Source organism: Labrus bergylta, chromosome 3 (genome assembly GCF_963930695.1).
Source record: "Labrus bergylta chromosome 3, fLabBer1.1, whole genome shotgun sequence".
In the NCBI taxonomy this organism is placed as follows: domain Eukaryota; kingdom Metazoa; phylum Chordata; class Actinopteri; order Labriformes; family Labridae; genus Labrus; species Labrus bergylta.
In genome coordinates, this window is record NC_089197.1 from 25,631,161 (window position 1) to 25,652,533 (window position 21,373).

Here is a 21,373-nt window from a genome sequence, read left to right on the forward strand (position 1 = left end):
GCGTCTGATAAATTAAATTAAATGACTGAAAAATAGGAAAGCTTTAGAAGAGGATGCGTCCAAATGCACCAAACTCAAAAGGTTTTTTATTCAAACAAGCTCGCAGCTTCCGGGACAAAGATGAGTCCCACTCCTGGTCCTGTGACCATAACATGCTCGAGTTATTTGAACTGTATGAGCGGATCTGTGTCTGTCCTCTGTTGTTATTATTTGTCCTATGTTGGTGTCCTAAGCCTTCAGCTGGGTTAGTGTAGATCTGATACCTGTGATAGAAAGACGGCGAGCGGCTGCTCTGGGGGGGCTGAGCCGCTGTGCCTCTAACGCACACTCACTCACACAGACTGACACAAAAGCTCAGTCACCACATGAAGCTGCTGCTGGCTGCAGGACGATGATCTGCTCTCACTCACAGCGCTCACACTGACTCTACACACACACACACACACACACACACACACACACACACACACACTCACCAAACTGTGGGAACATGTCGCAGTACACTCTGCCAGGTAGGAGCTCTTATTGAGCTTACTTTCCTTTCATCTTTGTTCTCTGTGTCATGGATTTGTTTTCATTTGAAGCTCCCTTGTTTGTGTGTTTTTCCAGACAAAGAACGATTGTATATATCTGGACGTTGCATGTTCTTCATTATGATGCTTTTATTTGATTATTAAGGGTCGTTAAACGTGCAGGAGAGCTGGAGGAATGAGCTGAAGGAGACTTGTGTCAAAGCTGTCTGATAGCAGAGAACTTTCTTTACAGTGAGAGTGTTTGTATATAGACACATTGAATACGACCCTGCAGACCAGGTTAACCTCGGTGTAAAGTAACTGCATGTTGTTTTGACAGATGCAGGCTTGTGATGTTCTCACCCACAGATTTGCCCCTCATGAGTAGTAAAAACGCAGGATTGCAAATCCTGCAGGAGCAAAATTTCTTTATGGAACGCTGATTAGGCACGATTTCAGCATTACCTCATGTTTTGTGTGATCGGGTCGTGCAGGGCCAGCCTGAGTCGTATTTTAGATGTTCTCTGATATTACTGCTGCATCATGCCCTTCTGTACTTGAAGCTCTTTAATGCAGACTGACTGCGGAGCTGCCTGCTCCTGCACACACTCTCTGACAGAGCTGAAATTCATCTGCACTGACGCCACTGACCTGCATTTCTTCTTGTGTTCATGCACCTGGTGCAGGTCTTTACTGTCTCATGATCTTACATGATGCAGAGTGAGACACACCTGATGAGATGTGTTTTCCTCTTGAACAACAGAAGTACTTTACCTAAAGCTCTTCTGCTCTAAATCAGTGAAATTAATCAATCACAGCACTCCAAAATAAAAAGAATACGATATATTTAATTAAAGGAAAAGATCTTCTATAACATCAAACACATCCAGCTCTTCTTGTTTTCGTCTGTTGCGATGGTCACTGGCTCGAGCTCACAGCTTTCCAACCTTGTTTTGTGATCCTCACTGTGTCTGATGTATGACTCACCGCAGCACAGCCTCATTATGTGACGCCAAATGGACATCCGGGTGCAGCTTTAACGCCGCCAGTATCTGGAGCTCTGGCAGCACTGTGTTGTCGTTACACAGACGGAGTGGGTTCAAACACATTGAACTTTATCGGGATGATGTGTTGGATTTCATGTTTTTTATGTGAGCGAGGCCAAATGTCAGAGAAATCTGAATTAAATATAAAAACAAGGCATCAAATGTTTGAATCCTGACTCTGCTCATGCAGGAAAAATTAAGGATAAGGGCTCTAATGTATCACATGTGCACTGCAACTGCTCCATGGTGACTTTACCATTTATATAATTATGATTACAAGCCTGAGACACTTCCTCTTTAATCCCATCAAGGGCCCAGAATGCAGACACAACAAGATAATGCAGAGATTAAGATATCTTATTTATGCTTTTCTTTTCTTTTATGACGGAGTCGCTCACTCAAAAGCACAAAACTGATTTAATCTGTTGGTTTCTCTTCTCCCCCTCTTTGTGTTTTATTTCTTCTTCTCGGTCGTTTCCGGATCACTCTGTCTCATCGTCTCTTGTTCATCGTTATTCTAACACGTTATTGAATTACTTTGATTGGACTCTTTGTTTTCTGTGTCTGTAGTTCACCTGCAGATCCTGCTGGCTGTGGGTCTGGCTGTGTTCTGCTACTGCCTGGTCCTCGGCTGCATCCTTTGCTGTCGCAGAAAGAAGAAGAGCGTGTCTTCGGAGGACAGGGAGGCAGGCGACCTGTCTCCTCAGCGTGCAGAGAGGGTGACTGTCACGCTGAGTCCGTCTCCGTGCACGCAGCCCGTCAAACAGCAGTATGAGGAGCTGGATGGGCACGTGCTGGAGTTTCCTTCCTCCAAAAGCAGCTCCTCTCCCTCTGAGGATGACCTCCCTGCTCTGCCCTCTGACTCCAGCTCCAACAGATCAGCCGAGCCGTCTCCTGCCTCTTCTTTTCCGATGCGCCGCCTCAGCACCCCAGCTGTTCCCTCCTCTCCCACTAAACGCTCCAGCCATGGCAGAGCCTCCCTGCCCTCCATCACTAAACTGAGCCTGGTGTCAAAGTCTCGTCGGGCGGCTGGTCGACGCAGCACTGTGAGCGGGGAAAGTTTTCTGTACAGGGAGAGCAGTCAGCTAACTGCAGGTGCTGCTGGAGCCTCCAGCCAGCAGGGGGAGCCAATTCCGTCTCAGTATGGTTCTAACTCTCTCTCCATCCCGTCCAAATCTGCTCCTCTCCTGCACTTCTCCCTGCTCTTCTCCTCAGCCTGCGGCACTCTGGTGGTCAACATCCTGGGCCTCTCAGGGACCAGTCGGAGGCGCAGCGGGGTGTCTGTCCGGGCCAGCCTTCCTCCCCTCTGCCCCTCCCCTCAGCAGGTGGCATCTCGGCGTCGCAGCCTCAGCCCAGACCTGCACAGCCAGAGCTTTGCGCTGCAGGTGGGCTCTGTGGATGAGCTGCGCACCTGCACCCTGAGGCTGGCGGTGTTCAGCAGAGACTTCTCTGGCCTGAGAGAGGCCGCACTGGGCGTGGTGGAGCTGCCCTGTGAGCACATGGAATGGGAGCCAGACAGCACCACCACCTACACCAGGCAGCTTATCCCGACTAAAAGCAAGCTGAAAAAGGTACAGGGTCATTATTTCTTACCACTCATTCAATGTTTACATTATAAATAGCATAGTGTGTAAGAAAACACGCTGTGTTCGTTTAAGTTTCCCACAAATCATCTGTCAAAACACTGCAGATTCAAGCGTGGAGGATTTCTGAAACAAACCAAGTTAAGCTGTCTGCAAACAGAGAATATTTAAAGTGTCTAAAGAGGTCAGTGAAAGTGAGGATGGCCACTTAGTGGTGAGCTGTCTGTGAAATACTTGAAGGGATCGTTTAAATCTTTGGGAAAACACTTGATTGCCTTCTTGCTAAAAGTTAGACGTGAAGATCAAAACCTTTGCACATCTGCCGGGGAAATGAGAAATGACTGCAAGCTTTGTTAGCTTAGCACAAACACACTGGAGAGGACTGGCCTAGCTGTGTCCGAGATCAGCACCCCAACAGTTCAAGTGTAAAGGCACCATTTTGAGTTGTGTAGTCACATGCTGGAGCTCTCTCTCTCTCTGCAAAGGGTCGTCCTAAAAAAAGATGCAAGTCAGGATAGCCGTGTCAGTCTTTATGCTAAGCTAATGGCAAGTGGTTCCAAATTGAAACACAAACACTTTTTTTTTAACAACAAACGTCTTCTTGCCAAAATCCCACAGCGCTGTAAATCAGTCAGCTGCAGAGCGCTGGAGGAAGCTCGAGCTCGAGTTAACTAGCAGTAATGTGAGACAGCCTGGCACCTCCAGAACGGATCAAAACACAATACGGACTCTTCAGAGGCAACTTGGAACTACCCAGAAGACAATAATAGGCATATCTTTTTTTATCAGTCATTCTTGCAATGTGCCCTGTTATCTTTTCAGACTGACCTCCAATTTTCACATTCTCCATGCTCGTCGCAGTCCGTCAGCGCCACGCACTACGGCGTCGTTCGCTGCCACTTTACTTTATGATCCTGCTTCCACAGCGAGAGCCGCAGCCCATCTCCGGAGCGTGCCAGCAGATGGGCTGCGGAGCACGCTGCGAGCACGCTTTCATGCTGTGCAGAATAGAGCGACGCAGACAGGAAGTCAGACGAAGAAACTCACAGGGCATCCGGTCACTTTCAAAATAAAACACAACATAAAAATTGTCAGTGAGGGAGATCGAAGCATCTGCATGTTGAAGATGTGAAATTGATTAGCCAAGTGTTGCTAACATTAGCAGTGTTAGCACCAACATCACTCAGGCCTCCTCCTTTTTTTTTCAGGTGGTCGATCTTTGGTGCAAATTGCGCCTGAAACCGGAGACTCTGTGTGAACACGTGTGCATGTATGTGTGTATTTGTTTTGGTCAGACACATGTTTAATCAGGACTGCAGTGTTCTCCTCTGTTGTTTGTCATGCTGACGTCGGTGTTAGCGACGATAGAGCAAACGAGCACAGTGCAGAAAATTGGCGGAGCGCCCATGCTGCGCCCGCTGAAATGCTGCCAGAGGGCATTAATAACAGACTCTGGGGGGGGGGGGGGCCTGATGTTTCACCGGACGTTAGTCAAGCAGGCAGAGTTTTAAAAAGAGATTTGTTGTGTTTCATTAAGACTCAGGTGTACTCACCTCTGTCCTTCCTGTCATGCCCATATATGGCGAAACCCTCCCCTCCTCACATCCATCATCCCCCCTCCTCTTTTCTCCGTGACAACAGTTTTCCGGGTGTCAGTGTGGAGCAGGATCTCGCTGTGAAAGAGCCGAGCTGCTCAGCTATCCGGATGATTCTGTACAGGGGGGAGGATGTGCAGCAGTGACGTCATCCTTTATGGAGGCGGTGAATGCATCTGTAGTAAACAAAGAGATCAGTGTGAGGGGACTGGTTGATGATTCGTCATTGCTGTGCATGACTTATTCTGAAATTTTAGGGGAGTGGGGGGGATGACGGGGCAGAAATTTGTACACGATGCACGAGGAGACAGATCACGACTCTCTAACTGTCGGGATGACAACATGAGGTGGAGTGCAGACAGTCTATGTCGTGCAGCGATCACAGGGAATAAACGTCACCCCCCCGTGCCGTCTGTTTACACCAGCGGAGTCCAAAGTGCGGCCCGCGGGCCCTTGAGGGGATTTTTTTGCGGCTTCAATCGAAGGATCAGAAGATTTTAGGCCTCATTCAGATTGGCATGTTTTGTTATTTTTCTTTTTCATGTTAGCAAGGGCTGAAAAATATTCCTAAAATAGAAAATGTTCAGCACAATGTGTGTTTTTTTCTTTTGGTTAACTATGAAAATAAACTTCTACACTATTTTTGCAAACAAGAGGACTGTTGTTTAACCCTTTAATGTCCTGAGCTAATTACAGAAAGCTTTCACAGGCCTGATTCTGAGGGGGAAAAAAAATAAAGTAGAACGAATAAATCAAAGTATTTGCCAACCTTTTGATTCTGATCTACAAAGCCTTACTATTTCTAAATATAATAGTTTCTCACTGTAATGACTTGTTGTGTATTTACGTGACTTTTGAAGAGGTAAAAATACAAAAAGTTCACCACAAAGTATATTAAATATTTAAAAAACGAGCGATTCTAACACGACAATTTTGGCCTGCAGGAAAACAAGTTTGGACACCACTGGTTTACACCATAGACCGCCATTATTAATGCACACTCACTCACCAATCCACCTCATGAAGCTTTTATTGCTAACCCGTAAATAATGACTTTTATACATACAGTATCCCTCATTTTCAAGTCTTCAGGGACAAACATGATGCTGAGCTCATCTTCTCTTGAAAAAGAAGAACGATCAGAAAAGATGTAGCTGATGATGCTGAACTACATGCTACGTTTCTGACATGAGTCTTTTGTTGCTGACAGAATTTAAAATGTCCGTCAGAACTGCGAGGGTAGAAAGGTCCATGAGGTCCATGAGGAGAAAAACGTGAGTCTTAAATGAGTTCCCCCTCTCTTCTGGGTTTTTCATGCTCGGGAGATCAGACTGAGTCATCCCGTGTAATCAGTCAGAAAGCGTCTCTTATGTAACCCGAGATGTCTGCAGGGGACGCAGTTAGCAAAACACACACAAACCTCTGAGCTGTTTGCAAAGAATGAGCAAGAAAAGGATTTTACACAAGTTTTAATTTTACTTAATTACTAATTTTAGTTTTAATTTACTTTCTTGATTAGAAAACATATCCCAGCTTAAACAGTTGATCATATTTGCAGTAGAGATCATGTCAGTGATCTATGAGGTGAAAAAACTAAAACAAATACCGTAAAATCTGGTGTATAAGATGCACTTTTAATACATATTTTTTCGTTTTAAACGTTGGCTGTGTCTTATACACTGGTGCGACCAATTTACCAGTATAAAATGCTGAAACACACGCCGTCATTACCGCGGGTGCAGCAGCCAGTAACTGCAACCTGATGCGACCCATCCCCATTCATTGTGTATTGAAATCTGAGTGCACGCTGTGCTGGGAAAGACGGCAACACAGACCAGGCTGGCTGCGCAACTTTTTTCACATCTTTTCTTCCTCACGAGGTCATAATCATGCATTTACAGAAACAGTGGTATATTGTTCTGTAAATAGACCTTGTCGAGTGCTGTTTTGATTTAAAGAGTCCAATAATAAAGTTAAAGAGTGACGAGCGGAGTCGGGCAGGGAGACTCGCAAGCTAGGAGGCTGTGCCTCACAACTTTCCCTGCAGGCTGAGAGCTCAACTAGCGTACTGTAGCTAGTAGGAGCGCAAAAAAAATCGTCATGCAGGAAAACAATTTAAACTTCTTTTTTTTCTCTCTAAGAGACCTTAAAAATAGGATGCGTCTTATATACCGGTGCGACTTATATTCCGGATTTTACGGTAATCCTTCCTTAATCGTAATCAAGGTCATCGTGATGTTGATTTGAGGTCATATCGCCCCAACACTAGTTATTGATTGCATTGTTAGTAATGATTTTAGTAACTAGGTACAAACAATGTTTTTAAGGATCTTTTGGTTCCTGACTTCTTTTTGATGAGTAAACATGCACCGAGTCAAACTGACCCAGGAACATTATCGCTGACAAACGAACACAACAGGACGGTTAAATGCTGAGTTTTATTCTGAAAGACGTTTGTGGAGTCTTTGAACTCTTTTTCTCAGTTTGTGTTCAGACTTTTTAGAAATTCAGACACACTTCCTGCAACTGTTTCCAAACGTTTGGTTCAAAACTATAAAATAATCAGTGACACCTTTGTTGTGTGTGTGGTTGTCAAAGTGCTGAGTAAGGTCGTATCGTGTTTGTGTGTATTATTTTCACACTGACTCAGCAGGTTTTAGATTCTGACTCCCTGTAGCCGACTTTATACTGCCAGATAATCATCAGAATACATTTTATTAAAAGGTGCCTTTTAAAAGTCTCAAGGTCGCCTGACAGAGCAGAGATTAAAACTACCACATAACAACATCTTGTTTATTGTTGCCGCGGAAACACAGTGTTACGTCAAAGTCCGCTGCATAAGGAAGCGTGAGCTGCTGCTGAAAGCTGTCATTCTGTTGCTGTTTGTGCTGCTGAGATAAAAACGTCATGTAAATTATACTCGGATACATCAGCCTGTCTGTAAACATATTCTCTTATTCAGATTAATTAAAGCCGTGTTCACACTCGACTTCTTTTTTAAACTGCCAGCGTTTTTTTTACATACAACCCTATGGAAAACAGAAAAAGGATGACGCCTTTTTAAAAAGTGCTGCACCCGATGCCTTTCTCAGTTGAATTGTTTTAAAGAGCCCATATTATGTCCTTTTTGGGGTTCATATATTTAATCTATGTACCTACTTTTGTACGTTCACAATAGCTAAAGTTAGAAAAAAGTGTCCGTTTTCATGTACTGCTCCTCCTTGTTCCCTCTACGCTCTGAGTCCGTCAGCTACACTCTGTTGAGCCCACACTGTTAGACCCCACGTGGGCCAAGTCTGCTCTGATTGGTCTGCCGATCCGCTCCATCGTTATTGGTCAGTTGCTCAGCACGCTTCTCGGAAATTTCAACATGAGCTGCTGGGCTTGCCACAACGAGCCAATGGGCTTAGATCAGTGATATCACACTGACAATGACGTCGGACTGACACATTTTTTTCGAGGGGGGCTAGAACCGAGCGTTACATGCAGTTAATGCTACAGCTAACAGGAGGACGTGCCCATGGCCCTGAAACGGGATGGAAACCATTCTTCTATTGGTTGGTTTGACCGATGAATGCATCCAGCAAACAGCTGGAGAAGTCGACAGGTTGAAAACAAATCTGTTGCTGTAACTTTAAGGTTTGAGTCGTCCGTCTAAAAGGGGGTGCGGGGGTGTGAGTGACTCTGAGGTGACAGGCAGGAGCAGCGAACCGTGAGCTCGCTTCTTTGATGAAATCGTCTTCACAATCTGCTGCCCGGCCTCAGAAAGGCGCTGGAGGCCGGAGGGCGACGTTCAGCTCGATGACAGCCAAGTGTGACTAACTCAAGCCAAACAATGCGAGCAGACAAGATGTGACATGAAATCAGATGGAGATTAGCATCATTACTTCACACTGGATATCACATCTATCCACAGGGAGCTGGCTGTTTGAAACTCTAAACCTGGCTACGTCTAACGTTCATCCATTTGACCAATCAGCTTTAAGTGATTGGAAATGAGACGGACCAGCTGAGCTCCTCGCGCACGTCCATATACGGCGCCTCATGGTGTTTAACAAATATAAAAGGTCGGTTTGCTTAATTTTTGAGTGTGACTTCTGTTTTGTTTTTTTGTTTTGAAATAAATTCTTGGAACAAATTTTATTCTGATATGTTTTGATTTTTGTAACCAAACAAGTAGTGTCTTAAATAACAAGTGTAGGTGTAATAAGCTAAAGCTTCAGCCTACACCTTTTTTGGTCAAAATGTTTTTGTTTTTTTATTGTGACCGAAATAAATGATTACTACTGCTCATGAATAAAAATGGACCTGATTTAGACTTTTAGTGGGGAACCATTCTGGACAAAACTCGACAAGGAGGAGGGACTGAATCATGAGCTCCTTTCAGCTCGCCGTCACCACGTCCTTGTACATTAATATTAGCCCTATCCAAACCGCCGTTTCAAGCCACCATATTTACACCTCTGTGACGTTTCTCCTTCAATCTAAATCTTGTGGAGGCGTAATGGAGGTACAAAGTGACCCCCCCCCATACTGTCTTCAGAGGTGTTACAGAGGAGAGACGGGATCAGCTGACAGCGAGGGAGCAAAGCGCTTTGTGTGTGTGGAAGCGTTGTGGAAGCACATCCCAGCGGTCTGAACAGGGCTTCAGATGGCATGGCAACACTTTACAGCCTGATCTGTTCTTGTTTTCAACGCACAACGTTTAGTGAAAGCGGACATTTTCATCTTCTCACATTGTTGCTTCTTCTCTGGTTTTCCATCTTCTTCTTCTTCTTCTTCTTCCTCAGAGTACGAGTTCTCAGGAGGCGTTGGGTCAAAGGAAGAGCTCGGGGTGTACGCCGCCACGGGCTTTGGGCCAGCTCTTCATCCTGCTGCAGTACCAGTCTCTGGCAAACCGCATCAAAGTGATGGTCCGAAAGGCCGAGAATCTCGCCAAGCTCACACGGATACCAGGAGCTGCAGGTGAAAGAGACACACTCAGTCATCGTCTGGGACTTCCCTTTGGAAACACAAAACATAGTGTAGCGAACCCCAGCCAGACAATGGTGAAGCGTACTGATGTTTCTCAGAAGCCTTTAATTAGGTTCAGCCTTATTCCATATTTTGAACATAAACGTACACCTTTTCTCCTTGAAACACCGTAAGAGCTACAGGACAGACAAATGGCATAAAATTAGCTCTTACAAAACAGATAATACAAAGTGAGCCAACAGAAACCAATAATTATCTGTATGACATGTTAACAACACACAAGGACATTAATCAAAAGTTTACTTACATAAACCGTTATGCTATATAACTTTTAGCACAGCTAAAGCACTAACAGGGTAGCGTGACTAAGACGAAAAGTATGACCGGCTGGGCGTCAGGTGGTAGTAGTGTCAGCCTGAATGTTTAATACTGACATAGAAGGGGGGGGGGGGCGGGATAGGACAGCTGAGGAGAGACAGGAAGTGTTTGGAGGAGAGAGAGGGGGCGGGGTGGCATGCAGCAAAGGGGCCGAGGCTTTTATTCTCAGTACACAAATGCATCATGTAAGGCTCCAGAGCGCACAGTCAGTGCTTCTCTTCCAGAAACTAAACACCAGCTGGACAGAATTTCTTTATCGTCATATTATCCTAATCGTGGTCCACTTTTACAGTATCGTACCGTATTGTATCGTACCGTGTCAGGAGTTATAGTGCTGCTATAATCTACAACTTTGAGATACATCCTTTAGCACTGTGGCCGACGTGTAAACTGTGGCGCTCTCTGTTTTCTCGTCTTTGGCCTCAGAAACAGTTTGATAGAGAGGATCAGCCTGCTCTCATTTCCCCTCCTGTTTGTTTCTCATCTTGTTTTAAACTCTGCTGCGGCGTTGTTGGCGAGCAGATGAAGAAGCCTGAGATGTGTTAAGAGGGAGACGACTGAAATGTTTTGGATGTCTGTCCCTAACCCTGAGAAACAGCTTCTGATGTCCTGCATAATAAAAGCCTGATTCTTGTCTGACAGTGACACACTGCGGTTTCATTTTATTAAATCCAATTAGCACGCTAGTACAGATTTACAAGAGATCCCTGATTACAAGCGATGATGCAGATTAGGAGCAGTGGCGACGCTCGGAGAAGATGATGAAGATGTAGACGAACATGTGGGTTGTTCCCTGTGATCAAAGAAAACACACGACAAGAAAGTTTTTACAGCGTCTTTACGTTCAACATGAAATGACGCCATGGAATGAAATAAGACATCAATCTGAATCTTGGATCGTTTTGTTTCCCCTCCCACAGACCACTACGTCATCATCAACCTGCGCTGGGAGGGGAAAGTCATCGGGACTAAGGAGACTAAAGGGGCGAGAGGTCCAAACCCGGTGTGGAACGCTCCCTTTCTGTTCGACCTGCCGCCAGGTGACATCACTCAGCTGCCATTGGCCCTGGAGTTCATCGTCATGCAGGTACGAAGTTTAATGTAATTTAAAACATATTTCACTTAAAACAGAGATGTAGGTTAATGTTAATGAGGTCTTCATCAGAGCTCCAAAAACATGTTTTCAATGTTTTTAACCAGGAGAGAAAGATCTCTCTTTTTAAGAGTCCTGGTCGAGACAGCTACACCTACAACAGAAAAAAATGATGAGACATTAAAAGACACAAAATTATGACATATCATAATCATCAACAAACACATCAGGGTGAACATCTGCAGCCAGATGTTTCCGCCTCAGAGTCGTTTACCATCCTCTTAAAATCCTGCAATCAGAGCAACTCGGACAGTTAGATATGCTGCATTCAGGAGCTCCTCGGACAGTTAGATATGCTGCATTCAGGTGCTGCCCAGATCGTTAGATATGGCGCATTCAGGTGCTCCTCAGACAGTTAGACATGCTGCATTCAGGGGCTCCTCGGATCGTTAGATATGCTGCATTCAGGTGCTCCTCGGAGGTCCCAGTTTCAGACTTGGGAAGTCGTTCTTTTGACTTCAGTGTGTTCCTGTGCTTTCAGCTCGGAAAGTCGACATCATGATTTAAATTCAGAAAGTCGGAATGTTATAACAACAACAACAAACAGCGTGGACACTATGAAGAAGATGTGTGAATGTCTCTGTTACGAGTTATAATTGAGCAAAAAAACGTGAAATATGTGAATTATTAAAAAGTATCTTGACATCAACTAAACATATTTTGCCCCCCTATTTTCCAACTCTGAAACTAATTTTTCTGATGTTTCCAACACCACATGAACGCAGCATTAGAAAAGGTCCAGGGCCCGTATTCACAAACATCCTGAGAACTGTTGCAGAGAGCTCCTCACTCAGCTTCTAACATCCCAGTGAGGATTTTTAGGAACAAGCAGTCTGTAGTCTGTAGGGTTTTCATAACAGCCCCTCTTTTTCTTTCTTTTTTTTAAAGATTTATTTCATTTTTTCCTTTAATGGAGATATAGGACAGTGGATGAAGTCGGGAATCAGGGAGAAAGAGAATGGGGAATAACATGCGGGAAAGGAGCCACAGGTCGGATTTGAACCTGGGCTGCCCGCTACATGGGGCGTGCGCACTAATCACTGCGCCCCGATAACAACCACTCTCTTAATTGCACAAATACATTGGCAACATTTTGGTACCAGAAAAAAGTTGCCAATCTGTTTTTTACAAATTAGACAAGTGACTGGTATCGATATCGTTTGATGTTATTTATTGTGTAAAGATTCTGTTACCATGACAACCTTCTTCTTACACGTGTGAACTTGAATGCATCCTCAGGGCCGACTCTACACGAAGAGCAGCATTCTGGGCCGCGTGCTGATTGGTGGAGACATTTCAGAGGCGGGACGGGGACACTGGAAGGAGATGTGCAGTCGGGGGCAAACGGAGACGGCTCGCTGGCACAGCATCCAATCAGAGTGACCGCTCAACTACACACCTTTTGTCTTCACCTTCACCAAATCTTTATCTCTTTCTTTGTACGGCGGCTATTACACCAACATGGCCGAGCGTCTGCAGAGCGTCACAAAGACGAGCGGTGATGGCGCCGCTCCTCCACGCCGCCTTGTGATCCTTTACGTCTGTATAACTGTCATGGTGGCTGTTTTTGTGGCGCTGTGTGAAAAAAGCTACAGATGTGAAATTCTGACATCAGAGATGTGAAACGTTCTTGTGGTTAGCTGTGATGTGTTACCGTGCCAGTATCTGTCCATCTCCTCTCCTCGCTAACATGTATGAGTTCATTACTGTTAGGCCCCCGTGTCCACATGGCGTTTTTCTGTTAGCACCAGCACAACACAGAGAAATAGCGCGGCGCCCTGCGTTTTATTTGTGCAGCCTCTCCGAGCGCTCACGTTGGAAATCTCTTTAACTTTTCAGAAAGGCGCTGTTGATGTCACCGGCGCTCTTTTCCAAATGTATGATATTCTCTTTAGTTTTGCCGCCTACAGATTGTGTCTTGTACCCACATCCTCCTCGCTCTGCGTCTGACTGGGAAATAAACGATCTAAGATATAAAACGTGCAAAAAGTAACGGAGCAGTGTCGCTCATAAAGCGCCCATTGTCAACAGACTGTTGTCATAGAGACAGGACGGACAGCACACAAACGCTTCATGCCATCGCTCCAGTGCACAGCGAGCGCTTTTCTGCCTTGAAAAGACGCCAGGTGGACACAGGGTCTTTATTGGTTTAGTTTCCATGACGATTTAAAGGTTTCTCTTGTTATCCATTGAACACTACAATGACCACGAGGGTCTTTGTTTGTGAAATGTTTTCACTGTGTTTTAAAAGGTCGTTCTGCATGTTACATTCGATGATTAAAGTTTTTTATCACCTGTTTGGATAAACATTCACCTTTAATTATCTCAGTCCGGAGGTTGGCCAAGCGCCAACCTAAATGAAACTGACGCTGAAGTGTAAAATCCTGCAGTTCCTTGAGTGTCCACTAGAGGCTGGCTGCAGACGCACAGGAAGTCACATACACACCCATTCTAAAAAGCCTGTTTTTACAGCAGAGATTAATATGTTTACAGCCTGGTACAAAAAACCAAATAGGTGTGATTAGCTCATGTCTCGATCGACACACACTGTACGGGGGGGTGAATGTTTTGATGACTCATCAGTTTTGATTTGATGAAGGATAAGAGTTATTCACAATAAGGCGTGTAGCTGACCTGATTGACAGGTGGTCGCGGTGTAACGGTTTGTCAGGAGGTTTAAAACCCGCCTCAGCTCCAACTCTCAGCCTGTCGTTAGGTTGACTGAAAGTTAGACTGAGACAACATTTCCAGCATGGAGACCGCCATCGATGGGACTCCACACAAACACACAGAGTGACACACACAAACAGAGTGACACACACACACACACACACACAGAGTGACACACACAAACAGAGTGACACACACACACACACACACACACACACACACACACACACACACAGAGTGACACACACAAACAGAGTGACACACACACACACACACACACACACACACACACACACACACACAGAGTGACACACACACACACACACACACACAGAGAGTGACACACACACACACACACAGTGACACACACACACACACACACACAGAGTGACACACACACACACACACACACACACACACACAGTGACACACATACACTCACACAGTGACACACACACACACACACACACACACACACACACACACAGTGACACACATACACTCACACACACTAAGACACACACATAGTGACACACACACAGTGACACACAGACAAATGAACTAAATCTCCTCGTCCCCCTGCAGAAGAGGACGGATCAGAGGAACCAGAGTCTTTCATGTTATCAGAATTTATCCCACAGAGGAACATTCAGGTCTCTACAGAATCATGCTAACACAAACAGTAGTGTGAATTCAAACAGAATTCTCCACGGCCCTATCTAACATGTCAGATATTCAGCCGACCACCTGGTGATCACCCAGTTTTTCTTGGTGTACACTGCACAACTGATGCTGAGATGGGACAGAGCGGGCGGGCTGTAGAGCAACTTTAATCACATCTAAAACTTCTCTGGTCCTGACTTTAAGACAACGGTGACGGTTGAAGCTCCCTCCCTCCTTCAGTTGAACAGAATCAGAGACATATTGAGCTGCTGACGTCATTTGGAGCCAGCACCCAAATCGTTATGGTTTCTAATGTATCACCTCATTGTCATTGGTTACCTTATGATTTAAATGGCTTATACTTGCACCAAAGGCGAAGACTGATTTCTACCGCTGCGCGCAGCAGAAGAAAACAAAGCATTTCCTGTTGAAGTTCTTGAAGGTCTGAATGAGAAGCCTGACCTGATACGATGAGAGTAATACAGTGTGAGGATGTGTTTTCCATCCATGTGACATGTTTCCACTTGTTACACACTGTTGTGATTTTCGTCTCACAAGGACCCGAGACCTGACTTCTAATGTGTGTGTGTGTGCATCAGTGTGTGTACTGTCCCCTCTGTGTGTGTGTGTGTGTGTGTACTGTCCCCTCTGTGTGTACTGTCCCCTCTGTGTGTGTGTGTGTGTGTGTGTGTGTGTGTGTGTGTGTGTGTACTGTCCCCTCTGTGTGTACTGTCCCCTCTGTGTGTGTGTGTGTGGGGGGGTGTGTGTGTGTGCACCAGAGTGTGTACTGTCCCCTCTGTGTGTGTGTGTGACATGACATGACATAAGGAGTTGGATTACATCACAACATCACATACCAGGGGGGGCGTCGCCCCGCTGGACAGGAAACAGTGACTAACAGTTTAATCAAGACACAGAATCGTATCAACATCAGGACCCAACGCTTTCAGCGGAGACAGTCAGTTGGATAAACATTAGTTTATCCACTTTTTTTAAAAAAAGCACCACACTTCAGTTTGTCCACCTTCAAAATAAAAGCACCACACTTCAGTTTGTCCACCTTCAAAATAAAAGCAGCACACTTCAGCACTATTATCTTATAATATCCTATTTAGCCATGTACATATTAGTCTTTGCTTATTTTTTTATTTTTGTGTTTATTGTTGGTATTTAATGTTATACTTCTGTACAAAGAGAGCACAGTTTACCAAAATAAAATTCCTTGTGTGTTTAAGCATACCTGGCCAATAAAGCTGATTCTGATTCTTCAGTTTGATGGAGTAAGATGGAACGGTCCTTGTGATCTACTTCAGACCCTGCCCTTCTTTTTCTTCCCACGCTTCTTCTTGGACTTGGAGTCGATGATCTGCTGAGACTGGCGCTTCAGCTCTTCCTGCCAGAGGACGTCGGGCTCGTCCTTCTCACCCTTGTCTTCCTCCTCAGAGAGGTCGTCTTCATTCTTGACGAAAGCGTTAGCCTGCAGCCGCCCCTCGGCCTTGACGGAGAAGCCGACTTTGATCACATTAGCATCTCTGTTAGCTTCTGCAGCTCTCCTCAGCTGCTCATTCTGCCGCTTCAGCTGGTTGATCACCACTTTCGTCTTGTTGACGCTGGCTTCAGTGCGATCCCTGACTGCGGCTTTTTCAGCCTCCACTAGTCGGCGCTCGATGCGCGCCTTCTCCAGTCGCTCCTTTAGCGGAGCTTTTCTCAAGTCCCTGGCAGACATTTCTTATTGTTGTTGTTGTTGTGAACAAAGACTTTTACTTTATTTTGAAGAGAATGTTTACATTTGTTGGCAGTAAGCAACATGAACACTCCAATGGAATGCAGCCGACTGTTGTCACGGCAACCTGCCTGCAAAACAAACATTCTCCTCACAGGGTCACTGTGATTGGCGAGTAAGGTGCAATCTAAGCCCTGATTGGATGCTTGATTCAGACCTGCAATGTGTTTAAAAATGACTGACATTGAAGCAGGCTGCAGACAGACATCTGTTCAATTAACGTTTTCATTTATTTCTTGCAACATCTGACCCCTAGTGTTTAAAATGGGTACTGCAGTCCAGATTGAAAACATTGTAGAGAGCTGTCTTCACCCGCCCCCTCTTCTCTAGAGTTGATGCTCACACAGGTTGCCATGTGGTGGACACTGAAGCTTCAGTGTTTAGCCAGCTCTGCATCAGTCTGTAAATTTTTCTGTGTTCTAACCTCTCTCCATTTTTCAAAAGCATCTCCAATATTGATCCTAGTTTGAGCACGTTTCTGCTCGTGGAGCTTATTAGAAACATGCAGAGGCTTTTTAGGTCGGGTACAATCACTTCTATCTGAACCAGTTCTCTTGCACGCTTCCATCTCTGCAACACCTGTTGGTTTGACCTGATAACTGGTCTCATATCGGGCAAACCGAGGGGCATCCAAAACGGCCATGTGGGGGTGCCTTAAAAGCGCCTACCTCCTCCAAACAAATCCTGAGCATTCAGGACCAGAATCTAAAGTTAGAAGGAGGACATACTGGCTGCTGCATTGTTGTCAGAGAAGCCAGCACTTCAACATAGCATGTTTCCTTGATGTCTGATCATATAGTAAGCTCACTTTATCATTTCACTCACTACACATCTCACTGATTGGACATTTAATGGTTTATGGAAGAATTTCAACACATTCTGAAACTGCAGAGTGTTCGCTTTCTAAAGAGACCTTTTTTTGTACTTCAAGAACAGCTTTCATTTTCCCCTTTCTGTCAGGATAAGTTAATGTACATGCTGACTCTCCTCTACAAAGAAATGATTTAAATGTCCCTGTGAGACAGTTTCAAGCTCACACTGGCAAACTTCTTCTCATGTATGTGTGGGTACAAGAGTCTCTGATGGCTGTGTGGGAAATAACTTGTGTGTTCAGCACACTGGGCACCATTAAATCTGACTATTCTCTTTGGAAATAATATCCTCTGGTTTGATGCACATGTAACATCTTCCATGCTGCTCTGCAGGATGCGTCCGTGACTCACTCCTTCAGTCTTGGGCTGCCTCGGTTGCCTTCACTGGACCCATCACTCTGACATTTACAGCCTGTCACTGTGCACCGTACTTCATCTGAAGAGACAGCACCGGCTTTCTGTCGGGGAGCAGAGGAGACGTGAGCTGCGCTACATTAAATCTGATGCTAAGGCGTGCCACCTGCATGCTCAGGAAGTCGGTTTTTCAGCGCTGCAAACACAAAAACAACAATGACAGACTTTTTAGGAGCACAGAAAAAACTTCCTACACACTGTTAGAGTGTATCATGGAGGTCCAATAGGGACATGTTGACCAACGCTGTTTATTACAGAGAATCTTACCAAATAAAATAAAAAAGCTCTGTGGCTCAAATTCTAGACCATCGCTGTCTGCACATCAGAAACCACTGGGTTTACATTACTACATACAACAAAGTGTTTTTTTTGTCCGGCCCCCACAATGTCCGTTGGGAAAAAAGGTGGCCCTTGTACAAATGTAGTTCATGAACCCTGCTGTATGCGGTCCTCCATGGCAAAGGTTAAGAACTCCTGATTTAGAGAACCGCAGTTCATTCATTTTGCACATTTTAAAGATCAGTGAGAATATTAGAATGATTTCTGCAACAGACTGTGTGAACTGTCCAAATTTGGTTAAATACCGCCCTCTTGTGGATCTCTGAGGTAATGCAGCACAACACCCCATTACTGAACTACAGTAAAGCTGGAAACCACACACACACACACACACACACACACACACACACACACACACACACACACACACACACACACACACACACACACACACACACACACACACACACACACACACACACACACACACACACACACACACACACACACACACACACACACACACACAGTAACTCGACGACGGTGAAGATGATTGCCAGCTGATTTGCTTCAAAGTGTCCTATTTTGCAATATTCCCTTACTAATTATCTAAATCAGAGAGGAAAAGAGTCACATGTCAAATCAAACAGGAATCTCAGTCAGACAAAGGGAAGACATGTATACTCCATTCAGAGGAAAATAAATAAAGTAAAATAGGGGGGGGGGGGGGGGGGGCAACAGAAGAGAGGAGGTCGTAATGACCAGGTTTACAATCGGTCACAGTCATTTAAATAGTACTCTACATATCACTGGAAAACATTCATCTGGTCTTTATGAGGTATGTGTGATAGGTGTAATTTATTTGAAATAACTGATAAGTTATAAATAAATTCATGGAAAAATAAATATGATTTTAGTGACATAAAACAGCGAATTCTTGTAAAAAAAATGTCATAAAACAATTGTAGAAGTTAATTTAAGGTTAATAATTTGTAAAATATATCAGTGTTAAAATAGATTCAGTCTGAAGGATTTAAAACACTTTAAAAATGAGTTTTTTGTTTAAAACCTTTGAAAGATACAGATATGTCTGCCAAGCGTTATTAATCTGTTTTCTACCTGTAATGTCTATCAAGAGAAAATGCATGTGATTGATTAGTTATGCCTGCCGAGGCCGGAAGCGGGAGCTCTCAGCCGTGATGCCTCATTCTGCATGACGCTGACGGAGGAAGCATCGTGTCTTGAGTCCATTTATTCATTTTACCCTTTTTCAGGGCACAACATTTTGGAGACACTGCTGGGATGGATGTGGCGAGGTTAAACTGTCCCAGATAGACGTCCCCGATCATCATCCAGCCCGACACATCTACAGCCGAGGTGGACAAAAGCGTGTGGTGGTACAACAGCTGCGTAGAGACTTGCATGCCATCTGAGATCAACCGCTGGTGCCAGGAAAGCTGCATTGTTGATTCTACAAAGTAAAGGTTCTGCTTCACCCTGATACTGTCCCAAGGCCAGAAAAATAAAATGGATACGTCAGAGTTAGAGGACTTGAAACTGGAAGTTGGTGGTGCGCTGTACACATTAACAAGAGATGATTTAATTGACGTTTGTGATTTCCTATACATTGCTGGGTTAGAACTTGAAAAAGTATTAGGCAAAAGTCGTTCATCTCTTATTGTACATGTTACAAAGCACATAGAGAGAGAAGAGTTAAATGAGCTTGAGGATCAAGTAAGGCTGAACGATTTTAGGGAAAGATCTAATTGCGATTTTTCTGGCAGATATTGCGATTTCGATTTGATTCACAATTTTCTTCAAATCAAGCTTCAGTGCAATATTCACAATGTACAGTAACATTTACAAACATGACAGAAAATTACATCATACCATTAACTAATATCAAACATTAAATGCCATTACTCTAATGAAAGAATGAAAACTAAAGTTAAGAATTGATTTCAAATGTATTTATTAACAAGAAACATGCATGTACATTCTATGAAGTCCTTGACCAACGGCAGTTACTACAACTTAAAAACTAAGAGTCATCTTTGACTGTTTTAATTTAAAGTAGTGCAAAAAAATCCTTAATTGTGTTAAGTTAAAAAAGTTAAATAAAATACAAAACAATTAACAAAAAAAAAAAATGTTATACAAGTAATGATAAGAAAAACAAAATTCAACAACTATGATGATGATCTTGCCCAACAGCCTTACACTCAAGTAGGTATAGGTCAAGGTCAGTATTTTATGGCTGAAGGGAGCTAGCTTATCAACATCTATAGCAGCAGTACTTTATTGAACCCTATATTAAGAAACCTGGACTTGGACTATCTTTTTACAGTAAGTGAAACTGAAAAGTAATAAAATAAAATAAAATGACTCTTACCTTCTGAAAAATATGTCAGACATTAAAATAGGTGGGTCATTCATTTATGGCTCAGCTGAGCAGCACCCAAATATTGCACATCTATTCTGTAAACAATATAGCATTAAACATTATAGCAAAAATAGCAAATATCTTTTTTTTTTTTTTTAAAGGCTGACACCACAAGTCAGGGTGAAGTGCAGAACAAACAAATAAAATCTCAAAAATACTAAATCAACAATAATACTTGCTTCCCTGACATCTCTACATCACTCTTTACAGATTTTTTTGTCAAGAAAACCAGCATGTCAACCTTTGATGGTTTTTAAGATATGAGCGCTGACATGTGACAACATTGCCACTAGCACTAAACAATCTCTCTGATGGCGAACTGGTAGTTGTTATGCATAGGAATTTTGCTCAGCCATGGAAAGTTAACATTGTGTACTCTCCACCAGGCCAGTGGAACTTCCTCTCCATCAATAGTAGGAGTCATCAGGTAGTTGTCTAGCTCAGCTTTAATGGCATCCTCCAACTGCATAGTGGAAGAAGGAGGAGGGACAGCCTTGCTCTTGAAGAAGCTGCCCAATGACCGCTTTTCCTTCCCTGTGGTGGATGGCTCTGCCTCTGCTGCACCCTGGGGCATGGGATCTGTGGTGCTGACACGAGCCCTCTTAATACGTGGCATTTTGTATTACCAAACTACACAAAGAAACAGGACAAGTTACCTTTCGTGCCACCTGTTCCATTTCAATCTTCACTCTTTCTTTGATGTCTGGGACATTCTCTGCACTTCTCCAGCTCCTGTGTGGCTGGGTCGCTGTATTTATCTTCAATGTAGTCATGAGCTCTTGATTTGATTTCCTTGGTAAGATCTGTGTCCTCATCACTTTCAGTCAGGGTTGATGTTCTCAGGAGAGGGAGAACTGGCTTCAGGTATGACACACTTACATAGGCTTCACCGGACAGGGCATCTGTAAACTCCTGAAGAGGACCAAGGGCATTGTTTATCGTTTCAAGGACATCTGTGTCCTGCCAAGTGGGGACCAAGTGACGTGTCTTCTTGTCTTCAGACAGAAC

At 44.2% G+C, this 21,373-nt stretch overlaps 1 protein-coding gene and 1 long non-coding RNA gene across 2 annotated transcripts; one reads left to right on the plus strand and one right to left on the minus strand.

The window, feature by feature from the left end:
- The first annotated feature begins 252 nt into the window (after positions 1–252).
- On the plus strand, positions 253–13,537 carry LOC110003634 (synaptotagmin-4). Its single transcript, XM_020659188.3, has 5 exons — positions 253–512; positions 2,129–3,129; positions 9,527–9,701; positions 11,009–11,175; positions 12,481–13,537. The coding sequence occupies exons 1-5, from the start codon at positions 491–493 to the stop codon at positions 12,622–12,624; spliced, it is 1,509 nt and encodes a 502-aa protein (XP_020514844.1). The 5' UTR covers positions 253–490; the 3' UTR covers positions 12,625–13,537.
- Positions 2,982–6,263, minus strand: LOC136178593 (uncharacterized). Its single transcript, XR_010665974.1, has 3 exons — positions 4,695–6,263; positions 3,970–4,202; positions 2,982–3,120 (listed from the first exon to the last, which is right to left on the minus strand). It is a non-coding gene; the product is annotated as an uncharacterized lncRNA (long non-coding RNA).
- Positions 13,538–21,373: the final 7,836 nt, after the last annotated feature.

Excerpts from the sequence above, each read along its gene's own strand:
- LOC110003634 (XM_020659188.3), top strand. The coding sequence starts at position 491 with ATGTCGCAGTACACTCTGCCAG. Across the intron at positions 9,702-11,008 it reads ACGGATACCAGGAGCTGCAG|ACCACTACGTCATCATCAAC; the intron begins GTGAAAGAGACA and ends CCCCTCCCACAG. Across the intron at positions 11,176-12,480 it reads TGGAGTTCATCGTCATGCAG|GGCCGACTCTACACGAAGAG; the intron begins GTACGAAGTTTA and ends ATGCATCCTCAG.